At 44.0% G+C, this 15,060-nt stretch overlaps 1 protein-coding gene across 3 annotated transcripts in view; it reads right to left on the reverse strand.

The window, feature by feature from the left end:
• The window catches only part of CHPT1 (choline phosphotransferase 1), a 21,031-nt gene extending 7,065 nt beyond the window's left edge, over nucleotides 1–13,966 (reverse strand). For all 3 annotated transcript variants that reach the window (XR_005627345.1, XR_005627344.1, XM_039707946.1), the window contains exons 1-4: nucleotides 13,495–13,966; nucleotides 4,825–4,972; nucleotides 3,746–3,887; nucleotides 282–366 (exon numbers count right to left, since the gene is read on the reverse strand). Coding sequence is in view for 1 of the 3 variants with exons in the window: in XM_039707946.1 (XP_039563880.1) it covers nucleotides 282–366; nucleotides 3,746–3,887; nucleotides 4,825–4,972; nucleotides 13,495–13,758 (639 nt within the window). In the remaining 2 variants the exon portion in view is untranslated. The remainder of the gene's footprint in view (nucleotides 1–281; nucleotides 367–3,745; nucleotides 3,888–4,824; nucleotides 4,973–13,494) is intronic.
• Nucleotides 13,967–15,060: the final 1,094 nt, after the last annotated feature.

Genomic DNA, 15,060 nt, shown 5'->3' on the forward strand with positions numbered 1-15,060 from the left:
GCTTAAGTATGTGTAGAGTACTAGTTCCAGATCAGAAGTTTGCATGTGGCAGATGGGGTCTTTTTTCCTTATGTAGCTATAAATCTGTGCACAGAGAATCACACCAATAGATCTAAGTTAACTATGGCATTAAAATAACCTACACTTATACAATAAGCTAAACAACATTACACAAGTAGTAGGTGTTGATAGTACTTGCACAGAGCAGCTTCAAATACCACAGGAACTGTGGACACTTGACAAGATACTCACCAGGAACTCTGAGCACTCAACACACTCACCTTATAGTCCCATATTCCTGCTCCTCCATAGGCAGATATCAAGAGCAGCATTGTTATGGCGATCTGAACTTCAGTTACATCAATTCTGAAAGGGGAAAAAAAAGAGATTTAGTTCAAGGGCTTTTTGCTGTAAGTGTAAAGTGTGTGTGGAGGAAGGCAGGAATAAAACCCCCAGTAACTGTACTTCAAATGATATAAATATATATAGAATATTACTTTCCTTGACTGAGAAAGCTACTCTATATGGAGGCACACATCTCTGGCTAAGATTTAAAATGAAAGCTATACTCCTTTTTCTGAAGCAAGCTACATATAATTTTGAAAGGGGGACTCTTTAATGAATACACTGTTAACTGTGAGAATTCTGTACAAATTTAGAGATAAGTTGATGTGTAAGTGGCAGATCAAGGTTTAAGGTAAGCTAATAGAAAATGCAATCAAACATTTCCATTAAAAGCACAGCATATAAAAGCAGACACTATAACAAGCAGGCTGGGAAAGAAGGGATTTCTTTAAGCTTTCTATCATAATAAATTGACAGATCCAGCCTTCAAAACTAGGGAGGACTGAGTCAGTGGATAGGTAAGCATTTGCCATATTTCTGAGAACATAGAATTGCTATCTTGCTTTCCTCCATAAAAGCTGTTTTAGGAAAGGTGGCCTTGTATACCCTATGAAGTCCAGACTCCATATTTCACCTTTTTTTTTGTTCTCAGACAAGACAGACAACTCTTTATTTTTGTATTTAATTGATGAAACCTCACATGAAACCAAGGCTCAAGAAAAAAAAACCAAAAACAACAGTACTTTTTGAGCTTTAACACAAATAATAAAAATAACGACCAAAAAACTGTATATCAAAGGTACCTTTTATGGTACCAAAAGTTTTGAGACAGGTATCTTATCTTCATACTAATGTTACCAGCAAACACTGCTAATGAATATTCAAGATTTCCTTTATAATTTGCTGTTTTAAGGTATTATGGCCAATGTGTATTGCTACTTACTTAGCACATGACCTATCTGCACAGGAACCAGTGGATTTTTAGAAGATAGCAATCATCTTTTGGGTAATGGAAAACATTTATCTGAACTTGATAATCTCAGTTAAAACTCTCTTCTTTCCTCAGAATGATGGTGATAAAATATGCTAAATTTCATCACAATCTTGTGACTCTTAGAGGATCCAGAGTTTAAACTGCAGGCAGATGATAAGCTGAGGTGCTCATCACCTCTTAAAGCCAAGAGAATGGGGAGTCCTCTTCTTCCTGAGGTGTTGCATCCCCTCAGTTTTATTTGCTGCAGTGCTCACTAGACTGTAAGGTGAACCAGTCCAGCCTGCCAGTCCAGTGTAGGCTTTTCACCTTCTGCCCATTTAATGAAGGGGATTGAGGTCCAATGACAGTGGGGCTGGGAGTGGGCCCTTCCTTCTCTGCCAGGGATGAAGTATTACATCCACCCTGCCATTGCTGAACTTGCTGGTTACCTTATGCAAAAGCACCCACGAGCAAGTGTTCAGAGGCGGCACTCTGTACTATTAACACCAGGATTTGTAACCTGCATTGCCTTTGTTGTTGCTTGTGGGGAGAGGAGGCTCAAACATGAAGTTGTGCCAAAGTTTAATACTTAATTTTACTGTGGCTCAGACTGTTGGTGGCAACAGAGCCCAAATCAGAGTCCAAAGACTTTTACCCAGACACTGTACAGTATCCCACAACCTGACAGTGTCACATTATTCAGATCTTTCCTGGCCATCAGCACTAGGAATCTCATTTGTGATTTATTTCTAAAATTGAGTGCTGCTAATTGAGAAATAGCATCAGTGAAAACTTCCATCCATCTTATTATGTACCATCATATTTAGAGCACTATACTAATGCCTTCTTCACAGCTCCGTGTTTAAGAGAAACAAAACTGGAAGTCTTGAGAAAAAAAAGTGACCTGTTTTCACTGGACAGAAGTAAGTTATCTCATGGAAAAGTGTGTCTCTTTAACTTTAAGCAGTAACTATGGAACACCAGGCCATTCTGAGCTGTTTGTACTATGCACTGTCATTATGTTAAAGTAGAAGTCACCAGGTAAAGGAGTCTCACTACCTTCCCGATGTGGGGAAATCATTCTCATGCTTTTTGCAAGATAAAAGGTACAGAAAAGCAGTCATATCTGCAAAAGGCCAGAGCTCATGGCCTAGTCCAGTTCCCTTCAGAGCAGCCTACTGTCATGGACAGAAAACATCCTATTTCAGCCACCACTGTAAAGCACCTGTTTTTGTTTACAGCACACTATGTCCTTTAAAAACAATAGGATATGTAGGCAGGCAGAAGAATTACAGTGTTAAATGTAATAATGTGGTAAAATGCATTTCCAGCAAATCAAAAAGAGCTCTTATCAATATCACAGAGACAGCTGCATTTGATGCAATGTGCAGGGACAGCTGGTCACCAGCCTGTGTGCCTGCTGATTTGCTAAGGCACTTCTTGCAGAGCAGAGCTAAGTAGGACTATGTACAGGTGATTTAGCAAGTGACTGGCATTTGCAGGACAGCCTTCATGTGTCCCTTATTTTCAGCTCTGCTGCCACAGAAGTCTCAGACCTTTTCCTCTTTTCAGAAGTAATTATACTAAAGCAAAGCTCGTTCCTTAAAACCAGCAAAAGGCCATGGCCAGACAGTACCCCAAGTATAGGAGGGTGCAGCAATCCCTGCATTATTAGCAGTTAAATTGAAATTATTGTCTTCTACATTAATGTCATGACTTCTCCTCCTATGCTACAATTTCTATCAAGTCATGAACAGCATCACACCAGTCTCTAGAACTGACCTAATACAAAACCTAAAGGACATCAAAGCCAGTATGAGCCAGATTTTATAAAGGCCCTCACATAAATGTAGAGTAATTCTTCAAGCATTGCCACAGATCTGTGGAACTCCTTGAGGATGCTATGGGTGCAGAGAGTTCATTCCAAGGAAGACAGAAGATGTCTATGAAAGAGAAACCCATTAGCAGGTTAATTTCTCTAAAATGCACGTGGGTTTAAGGTTCCCTGGGGCTGAAACTGTTCTATGGCTGTGAGATTACAAAGGGAGGTACCCAGATGCTTGCTCTGTCCCTACTCCTACACAGGGCACTTGTCTGCAATGTAAACAGGACCTCTCTGGCCTGAGCCTGCACGGTGCTTGAATGGGTTCTGACAACAAATCTGCAGAAAAAAGAGCCAAATGCATGCAAACAAAGCATATAGAGCTAAAATCGGCTGCTAAAAGAACAGCAGTATTATGCAGAACAGTTCAGTATTATGCAGAGTTTCAAGTTGTCAGGTAAAACATAAGTCTGCTGGATTGGAAGGGAGATGAGAAGGAAGGTAAGAGAAAGAGAAAGCAGGGAGTAAACTAAGAAGAAACAGAAATCAAGGAGGTAGCAGTCTCACACATTAAGCCACATGTAGTTCTAATGATACCTACTTACTTTCCAAACCTTAGTATGCCTGATACGTATGTCTGCCAGTGAGCAGAATAGAACATGAACAGTCCCACAAAACAACAGAAAAACAACCAGTCAGGATTTGTTCCTAGTCGGATTGCTATGCAGGATCCAAGGACAACGAATACTGAAAAGCAGAAATGAATATGTAAGTAATATGCTCTTTGCTTGAAGTTAAGAGAATTTTAAAAAATAGTAAATAAAACATGGGACATTTTACATCACTCTAACAAAGCAACGCTATGACTAATACTTTATTGAGCAGCATACCCTCAGGGGCAGTCCTGGCAGGAGAAACCAAAACACAGCACTCCTTTTCTGCCAAGGCAGGGCCTTGCCCTCTAGCCTGCAGTGATTGCTCTCCCTCCTCCTGGCCTTGTCATCTCATGTTCTTTGCAACACCGACAACTTCAGCTGAAGGGCCAAGCTCAGGGAGACTGCAGGAGCACTTCTCTGGGAAGTGACACAGAAAGAAGGTACCAATTCCCAGAGCAACTGCCTCAGCCATTGAGCTTTACAGAACTACAGGCATTGGCACCAACAGCAGCTCAGTTATGGAAAGTGAAACTTTTCAGCAAGAAAAGTTTCACTGAAAAGTGAAACTTTTCAGCAAGACTTTCCAGTTATGGAAAGTGAAACTTTTCAGCAAGACTTTTCAGCAAGACTTACTTTTTAAGGACTCCCAACTTTTTTTAAACTACTTCTTCTAAGGAATATAAATTACCCTTCTCTTAAGTGCCAGGCTGGATGCCCTATTTCCAAACAGATATTTTGGCACCTCACTCTTAAAGTGGAATACGTGAAGATGTACAGTTAAGTAAGAGCAGAACACATCTTACCTAAAATCAGCCAAAGCAACTTCTAAAATACCCCCTGTTTCTGGCCAGAGATGCAAAGGTAAGGAGATGGTGAAGTTATCCTAAAAACCCCTGTTCTGAGCAGGGGTTTGGACTAGATGATCTCCAGAGGTCCTTTTCAGCTTCAACAATTCTGTGATTAATCAGCTGCTCCGGAAAACAGGCAACTTTTATAAACTAGGATGGGTGACAGTAAATTAAGGCTACCTGTGGAAATAGAGTCGCAACCATGATCAAAGAGTTCTCCAAGGGGAGAACTGCTGTTTGTTCTTCTGGCTTGCTTCCCGTCAATGGCATCCAGAGACTGGTAGATAAAAAGTCCTAGTGCACCCAGGATGTATGCCCAAAAAGGTGCCTGAAAGAGATTCACATAAAAGGTCACCAGGTTGTTCCCAACTTCTTAGGTGATAACGTGTTTCATTAAAGGTAAAATAATGTTTTTATTTTACCACAAAACTGTACTATATTGTGCTATTTCTTACTTAATGGACAAACCAAACGCCTTGCACTAATATGTACATGGATTGTAGTACTACTGTAATGAACTATTTCAGATACATCAGTGGAACACAGGTCCTTCTAGTCATTTAAACAAAAACAAACCCAAAACTTTGGCCTCTCTTCTGCATCAACTGACCTTCTTTTCTACCTTAAACCCACAGTATTTCTGTGATTATTTGCATTCTTTGTGCTGAAAAATGTCATAAAATTAAAAATCATCTTTAAAAAAGAAAGTAGTAGCGATGCACTTACTAAAGCTTTCAGCAGTTTGTGTCACAGACACTTAGATTATTTGCTCGTATTTACAACAAATAGATATAAAAACCCACTAAGTTTTTTTACTAAATAAATACTTCAGCCTTTAGGGGAAGATATTTTTTCCAACACACAAAAATTGACTACCTAGGCACTTTGGACAGGGCTTAAAAAATTACATAATTCACGAAATATGAAGGAGAAACTATCTACTTAATATACATCATCAGTTTCAAACCAAGCTGTTATATTAACACCTCTCTTAGGTTCAAAGGAACTGTTCTGCAGTCATTCCTTTGAAAAGCAGTGTTTTCATATGCACAGTCAGTCTGGCTTTGTCTAGGAATTAGGTTTTATTGAAAATTATTTAAAACATATTTGAAACAAAGCACAGGCAACATTTTTACTTCATGTAGTTTCCATTTTCCAGTATTTCCCTTAGCATTCAGAAGTGCTGTTCGTGAAAACAAAGTCAGGTAAAAATGCTGGAAATGCAACTTGCAGGTTAAACAAGAGAACACCCACAGGCAGGCTCAGAGCTGAATCCTTTCCCACTCTCTGCTTAGGGACAGCTGCTGTGGTGCTGCTACACCTCTGCAACTCCTCTCCTGCAGCACAAATTGACCAACATGTGTCCATGCATTTCCTAAGACCAGTAAAGCCTATTAAGCAGATTAGACAGCAGATCAGATCTCAGTGTGCTGAGATTTGCCCACACTCAACTAAACCCAGTGTCACTGCTGGGGAAGAAGGGAAAATGGCAGCTGTCAGTTCAAAGGCAGCAGTAAGAATGCAGATGAGGTGCAGCTGCTCCTCTAGACAGTCTGATGTCTCATCATCATTATATTCATTGTCTTGAGTTAGAAAAAAAGTTATGCCTCCAGTTAGACTGGTCACAAAACACACTAAGCAGCCACATGCTTAAGGAAAGTCCAGTTCTGAATACCATTTTTGCTGTTATTTAAGAATTCCTCATGTATTTCAGGCTGGCTGATACACTGTTAGCAAAGTCAGTTGGTTGGCTGCTTCACCCATGTTTGAAGGAAAAGACAGCCAAAGCATCAGGAACTCACTTTGGGTGCAAGTTTTGGACTTGTATGCAAATAAAAATCTAGAAAACTTCACACATTCTTCAAAACTGGCAAGGCTGTCTCCTCCCTTAACCCAAGGAAACCAAGAAAAATTGTTATCACAGATCATGTAGGAAGCCTTAAGCAGGTGAAAGAGGATAAGGAAATATTATTATTCCAATGGACATTTAATACAGATGGTATTTGATAACTCCTGCAATGATCGCACTATAGAAATCCAGGTCAAGTGAGGACAGCAATACAAGTTTGATGTTTAGTGATGGAATTAGTTGAGTTTCATAGGTTTATTCTTCCTTTTAGTCTAATTAAACAAAGGAATATTGTCTTGGGGGATGTGATTAAACCAGGGAGAAAAATTTTAGCCACCTTTTGAAAAAGTTTCACTCCTCTAATGAAGGGAAAGGATAGAGCCTGTGGAGAACAGGAGGTGCCTGTAGCTAGCCCAGGGCTGAGGATCACCAAAAGCCTCAGAGAGGCACAGAGAACTCAAGGGTCTCTCATGGCACGAGCTCACTTGGTCTCACACTGTGCAGGGGGACTGCAGCTACCTCCACTTGCTCTCCACCCTTCAAACACAGAGCTGGCAGTCATTGCTTGGGTACTTCAGAACATAAAAGTCCAGTTAGGATTTGTTGAAGCTGAAATAATTTTAGCTGTGATATAATACTAAAGTTACCACAGTACATACACCAGCTTTCAGAATAACTTTGTTACATGGAGAATAACAGAGAATCTCAAACCCAGCAGCTCCAGACCAATGAGCTGAAAGGCCATGAGAAATGACTGGTTGCACTGCTGTCTTTTAAAGGAGTGTTTGAAAGACACCACCAATTTTATCAGCAATATTTCTGTGAAGTGCCATAAAGGTCATCTGCAGTGTGAGGTGTCCTTATGGTGACAAACTTCCATCAATTATGAAAAGATAGCTTGAGATCTACATTTAGCTTCTCGCAAAGCAAGGCTAACAAAATATATACAAACACAAACAAATACATCAGCTTTAACTCAAACTTCTCCTATTAGGGCTTTTTGACAAAACAGTAACTTTTTTCCAGTTGCAAGTTATGGTACAGCTATGATCATTCAGCCTGATCCAAGTCTGTCTGCATTAGCTCCTACTGGGACAAATCAAAGCAGAGTCCCTCAAGCACCCTGTCTGTGCCTTACTGATCTGGACAATGGGTGAGCATTTTCATCTGTTTCCCAGTAAGGATCATCTGTATCCATTAGCATCTGTAGCAGATGTATTGGTATCCCCCACAGTTAAAGAGAAATGAAAAAGATCCTAGTAAGAATAGCAGAGAGCTTAGAAAGTCAGAGAGCTTAGAAACACTGGAGCATCTCATCCCTAGGCCATGAGTTCAATTCTAAACCAGAGTGGTAAGAACCAAAATTCACTTGTGATCATCTATCATTTAGCAGCTCTAATGTTTTAATTGGTAAAACACAGTTTTCCAAATCACCAAAGGTTCCTAATAACCATGGATTTTCTCTGCTATCCACCCTCCTAACACAGCTCCTGCTGCCGGCTCCTTTGCCTTCTCACGTGCCTGGCTGTCCATTCAGGGATGTCCCCTGATGGCTTCCCAGACTGGACCCAAGTAGTTTTCAAATTAGAGAAGTGGAAGCATCTGAGAATGATGACATGGCTAAGCAGAAAGGTCAGGAGGCTCCCAATAATCATCAGCTTTTCACTGATGAGGTGTTTATTATCTCTGCCCAAAGTTATATCCTGCCCAAGCAAATGTATTATTTGGCCAGACCTAGGTGCTATTCTCATAGAACTAGAAGAGAACAGAAACCTGAGGAGGAGCAGGCAGGGAGGGAGAAGGGGATGCTCAAAGGGGTGTCTGAAGATGTTACAACCCCAGAATCCTGGCACAGATTCGATACAGTAGAATTGGTCATCTGCTAACCCAGAGCATGTCAAAACAATGCCACGTACATGAAGTGTTTGACAGGTATGTGTGACATGCCTCTCCTTCAGGAAAAAAATGGAGGTACAACATTCTTCTACTCCCATGATTCCACCCCACAAAAGAGCATGAACATCTGAAAAACACTACACGTGTCAAGGAAACCTCTTAGAAATTGTTTTAAGCACAGCTCTCAAATCCAGAGAATTCAACAGGCCAAGCTTCTGCAGTATTTAAAGATTCAGTTCCTTAATTACTCATCACGTTTAGCCATAATCTCACTTCCTCAATCCACGCCTAATAGTGTTGCCCTAGTTTACACAGCACCTCTCTGGATCAGATCCAGAATAGAGGGAGACATTCTGACTGGACTTCCCCCTCTACTCCCTAAACATGGATCGTTTCCCACGCTTCTGTTCAGCACAAACCACCGTGCAATTGTACCAATAGCAAGAAGAGAGAAGGGGCTGTTCAAACTCGAACTACAGCAGGGAAAACCGCATGGATGAAAAAAATAATAATCAAATAATTATTTGTACCATAGCCCAAGTGCATTTCATGCATACCAAGGACTCTCTGCACTCCTTTAGCATCCTTGTCTCTTCAACAAGCCCTGAGAGAGCTCCCATCCTTCTGTGTCAGGATTCCTGTGCCTTCTTACTTCATGCCAAATAACCTCCTTCTCCCATTCACAACTGATCTGTTCCCCTCTTGTCGGTTTTGGCTGAATTTCCCACTCCACTCAGTGCTCCACGTTTATTTGCCAAGTCAGGTAATGCTTTTTCCTTCATGCTCTCCCCCCCTCCCCCTGCACACATGCCCTGTTCATACCAGCTGCTCCAGTTTAACTTCTTTTCTGCTTCTCTACTCTCTCTCCCACAAAGCTCAGCTGTGTCCCTGCTGTTCACATAATATCATACCTGTCAATATCTTCCTCTCATTCTGCCCTCTGGCAGGCCTCTTTCATTTTAATGGTGGTTTGGTTGTTTGTTTGGGTTTGCTGTGTTGTTTTTTTTCTTAAAGTTTTTTTAAAAGAGAGAGGAGGCAGAGATGGTGCCTCCGTCTCTGGTCACCAATGTTCCTCTCTCTCCAAAGAGCTGATAGTAGAGCCAGATGAAGGCACTCAGACCCTTCCCTGCTCTTTGGTGTCCCTAGATATATGGCTTTCTAAACAGCACATTTCTGCAAAGTATGACCCCCTTTTATAAACTCACTACTCCATTTCTTGAACAATCCCACAGAGCTAGCCTCCCTTCCTTCCCTTAGCTCTCTGTAGGAGAACCCATGGGCCCCTGCCCCCTTTTCCTACCACTGCCCAAAAAGCAATTCCATAATCCATCCTCTTCCTGTCTTCCTCTGTTCCCACTTCTTTGCTTAGATCATACTGTAAGTGCTACAAGATTAATTTTCAAATAGTTATAATTCAATACAATCTAATAATCACAGTTAGCATGCACTTCTGTCTGAAATCCTAGCTTCTCAAACCATTCTACAATTACATGACTTTATAAACCAGGGCAGATTCAGACTAAATATAAGGAAGATTTTTTTTTTTTAATGATGAGGGTCATGAAACACTGGCACAGGTTGCCCAGAGAGGTGGTGGATGCCCCATCCCTGAAAACATTCAAGGTCAGAATGGACAGGACTCTGAGCAACACAATCTAGCTGAAGATGTCCCTGCTGATGGCAGAGAGGCTGGACTCAATGGCCTTTAAAGGTCTCTTCCACCCAGCTATTCTATGATTTTAGGGAGACCTGTGGCTGATCTTGATGGATTACCAAAGCTAGACCACTCCACAAGCAACCGTGAAAGCAGAGGATCAAAGTTTCCTTTCTCCTTTTTAAGAATATAATGATGTTTAGTCAGTTTTCTTCCTGGTTTTCCCCAGAAAGGGGAAGGATACGCAAGATTCCCCTGCAAAGCTTTATGAATTGACTAGCTGCTTCAGAGTGGTCTGCTGGCAGTAGAGCAAAACAAGTCACTGTCTTATGGTGGGGATGAAATAGAAATCCTCACCTAAAAAGGGCTCCTTTTGGATGCTAAGGCACCAGATACACACTGTTGTTACTTAATGTCAGCAAGAGTTTTCATTCCTGAATATTTCCTAACGAGTATCAAAAATAAAAAAACCAACCCAAAAAACCAAAACAAACAAACAAAAACAACAAAGAAAAAATAGGAACACAACCCAGGCTGCAGACACAGTGAAAACAATATTTCAGCACTCCACAGAACATGGAATGTGCAGCTGGTGTCCTCTCCATCACCACACCTGTATGCTGTTTTTTAGATTGCTGTCCTAAATTACAGAGATTAGGAAAATAAAAATGTGCACCTGAATAATGGTTACAATAATGCCTATGGGGTGCAACCTGCTAATGGCTTAGCTGTCAATAAGAAAGTTTGTGTAGAAACACGCACATAGAGGAGACAGTGATATAAAACCCGTGTTCCTGCTAGGCAAGGAAACATTACTGAAGCAGACAATATTTACTAATTCCAAAACATACTGTGCCAGTCAGTAACAAACCGGCTTTTAGTAGCTACTGATACTGATGAAGATAAAAAGGATAGTGTATAGGGAAATAATGGCTCCATGTTAGGAGAACAAGAGAGCATTTTGTGGTTTGAGACATTAATTTCATTGGGGAAGGGAATAAGCAGTAGGAAATCATGCAAATCACTGCAATAGGACAAAACGGAAGGGGAAAGTACAAACAGGTTCAGAACAACTAATTCAGAAGGCAAAATCATGAGGTGGAAAGTGTCTGTGGGGAAACAAATCTGTTAGTTGCTTTCTAGTAAGTAACCCAAACAGAATCCCCTGCACAGTCTTCTGGCAGCTGGAAAGGTGTATATATATATACTGGAGAAAGATCTCCTTTCTAAGCATCTGCTAGCAGCTGCTCTCCAAGGGATTTCAACTACCAGTCTTACTTGTTTTGGATGGTTTGTACAAACATCAAGACTTCTGTGTTGTCAATAAAGGCTTAACCAATACAGCCCACTTAAGATTGGCTAGGGAATAAAAAACAACCACATAAACCAACTCAAAAGAAACTCCCAACACCAAAACCCAAAAGTGCTTGTTACTTTATCCAAGTCTTCTATTCAGTGCTCCTACCTATGAGACTCTAACAATGTTATAAACAATGGAAGTTTGTCCCTCAGGTGATCAAGACATGTTCAGGATGGAAAGAGGTGCTGTTGAAGTGCACTACTGTATTAATTCAGTCTGTGATTTCAACTGTCTTTAACATAATTGTCAGCTCCACCTACCCCTTCCAGCCTACACATCCCAGTCAAAACTACAGAGGAGGTATTACAACAGTGCATGCAGCACCTGTCAGTGTTGCAACAGTTTTAGTTTTTTCAAAAAGCCATCCAGAAACATGATCTCAACTTAGGCAGAAGACAAGCTGAGTCATTAAACAAGCTGGAGGGAGAATGATGCTTCTAAGTGATGCAGCAAGAGAAAATCAGGGCTATTCTCACAGAGCAGAGGCAACAAGCAAAACAACAGGATAAGGCTGGATCCCCACTGCATGTTTATAAAGGATATACTGATATCTGAACACAAATGTATAGTCCAAACTATAGGTTCTTATAAAATCCAGCTTCCACAATTAAAAAAAATAATTAAACAGTTCAAACAAAAAATGTTCCTAAAGCCCAACCTAAGTTTTCCTGGAAGGAATAATTCCCTGGATATCTGCAACACAACTTTTTTTCTTTTTGTACAAGAGTCCTCAAGGGAAAAATAACTAAAATTTACTTCCTGCTTTTAGTTTTGAATAGCAAAGAGAAAAAGCTAAAATGAGCATTCAGACACATAGCTGGCACAACTCATATTTTCATCACAAAACTAAGCTAAAGGTAGCAGAACACAAGCATTTTAATTCTGAAAGTGGGACTCGAAGACCATCTGTAGTTTCCAACCATTCACTGTAATTTCTGTCTTCCCTTCTACTGCCTGAGTGCCTCTACCTGGTGATGTGTATCGGGGGAGTGATTAGGGTGAGACCAAAGCTAATTTCGATCTGGATCAGCTTCCTGATATGTCTGCCACAAATACCTCTGCTAACACAAAGGGCAAAGCAACTAGAGAAAAAGAAATGTTCTTCTGACAAGAACACTCACCAGGGTAAAGCTATGGTATTAAAAAAGTCCCAACCAACTGCCAACCTCTGCTGTTGGAATTTAAGCCCATCAGAACACAAGAAAAACAACAGCCACCTTTCAAGGTATTTTACACACATAACACAATTTCCCCCTGCTATTTTCTACTCTAACTACCATAAAGACTCCACAATGGGAAACTTGCAACAGGCTGGGAAGCTCTGACGGAGCTCCTGAAATTGAGAAACTGTAGGCACTGCAGGTCAAGCGAGAGTAGCACCAGCCCACGTTAACAAACCTGTTTCCCCTCCAAAAGTAAAAGCAATTAAATGTTTCCCACACAAGCAGGGATACATTTGGGCAGCTGTCAGCTAATGCATCTGCCACCCAGCCCAGGGCAGCTCTGGTGCCCCAGCCGTGTCTCCTGGTCCAGCCCTGCCCTGCCCCTGGGCACATCCCGCACCCTCCATCGTGACCAGCTGCTGTTTCTACGTCCACGGGCCGTGTGAGACAACCACACTCTGGAGGAGGGGGACATTCCCGTCCCAGCCAGAGGCACGCACATGGAGTGCAGGATGGGCTGTGGGGGCGGCGGGGGTCCCAGCCCCGGTGAGCCCGGCCGTGCCTGCAGTGCAGGCCGAGTGCCCACCACACAAAACCCGGCCCCACGGGGCCCTCCGGGCAGCGACCCTCGTCCTTCCTTCCACCTGATCCCTACAGCGTTTTGGCATTCCAACTTTAACACCCGTCTCCAGCTTGACCCCTGCTGCCCCGCAGGGTGAGCCGCGCGTCACCGCTCCCCTGATTTCTGAGGGGAGCCCCGCAGCCCTGCCTTAACCCTCCCTGCCAAGGCACGGGCCACGCGTGCCGCTGCGGCGGAGCCCGGCGTGACAGGGCACCGCACCCGGGGCGGGCTCCGGGCACTGCGGGGAGGCACCAGCCGGGCCGAGCCGCGGCCCCCGCGCCCGGCTGCAGCCGCGTCGGGCGGTACCTGCTCGGTGGCGCTGGGGCAGCAGGCGATGAGCGGCAGCGCCGTCAGGCAGTTCACCAGGAGGCCGCCCATGGTGATGGCGTTGGGCGCCAGCCCCCGCGGGACCTGCTCCACCAGCCAGCCCCAGTAGGGCTGCAGCCACGGCTCCAGCAGCGAGCGCCCGGCCGCGCTGTAGCGGTGCTGCTCCAGGCGCTTCAGCTGCGCCGGGCTGAGGGGCGCGGGCAGCAGCCAGGACACGGCCATGCCCACACCACCGGGACGCATGGCACCGGGGTCAAGGAGCCGCCGCCGCCGCTCGGGGCGGGGCTGAGCCGAGCCGGGGGCAGCGGCGGAAGAGGCCGACGCCCAACAGCGGCTTGGCCGGAGGGGAACGGCCGCCCCCGCCTCGGCCAACGCGCGGCGAACGCCCTCACCCCCAGCTCGGCTTTGGCTCCTTCGCCCGAGTGCCCGGCGCTGTCACGGCCCCAGCCCCGGAGCGGGCACGGCTCAGCCGGCCCCGCCTCGCCGTGTGGGGCTGGGGATGCCCGGGCGGCGGGGCAGCCCTGGGTCGGGGCGGGGTGCGGCCGGCAGGGCCCGTCCCGCCGCCTCCGCAGGCCGCGGGCGCTCAGGGCCGCTGCTGCCGCGGGGAGAGGCGGCCGTGCGCGCACCTCTCATCCCGGCCGCTCTCACCGGGACTTGCCTTGTTCGCCTTCCCTTTCACAAGTTTTATCGTGCAGATAGGGACCGCAGCAGGTGGCCAGAAGGATTTTTGCTGGAGCAAAGCATAAAGGCAGGGTTTGAGCAGCAGGTGACCTCCGTGCTGCCAGCAGGACGGGGCAGCCGTGCCTGCAGGGAGGTGGCCCCAGAGCATCACCCAAAGATTCCTCCAGCACCCATTGCCTGGGGAGTTCTGGTGTTAACATGTTATGGAGCAGCTGCACACGGTGTTGCACAGGACTTACTTCGCGTCCTTGGCTTGCTTAGAGAGGGTGCTTCAAAACAAATGTGCCTTTCGAGAAATTGTGGCACATCAAGTTATTTGAATTGGTCATGTGAAGGATTTTAGATGCATCCCTGAATCTCCAGGAAGGTGTGTGGTTTCTGGGTGAGACCAAGGAAAAGCTGTGTAGCTGAAGTAGAAAATGAAAAATACAACCTGCAATGGCATCTTCTTAGTGTTGGAAATTCTCTTTTTAAGTTACTCTGCTGTGAGCCAGAGAGTGCAGCTTTCTGACCAGACGCTGCAATTTCCTGGACAGAGCCACTTCCTGTTATTCAAAGGGAGCTGATTCACTTCAACTGATAAAGTTATTATGTTTTTGAGTAGGTTTCTTTACTGCAAGAGTCAGGAATGCTTGGGTCATGTTAAATGGTGGTTTCCAAATCCCACAATGTGCTATGGGCATTCCAAGTGCTACATCATTAATCAGCTGATTTAATTTACACTAAAAACATTATGATGCAGTAATTGTCATTGGAGGCTAAAGCAGAGGGGATAGGAACTCTTAGTAAAAGAGAAGATAACATATAACAGAGTAAAGAAAGGCTCAGTTACAGCCACCTGGAGAATGGCAAAAGGGAAATCTG

This window comes from Passer montanus, unplaced genomic scaffold (genome assembly GCF_014805655.1).
Source record: "Passer montanus isolate IOZ18808 unplaced genomic scaffold, ASM1480565v1 scaffold20, whole genome shotgun sequence".
Taxonomy (NCBI): Eukaryota; Metazoa; Chordata; class Aves; order Passeriformes; family Passeridae; genus Passer; species Passer montanus.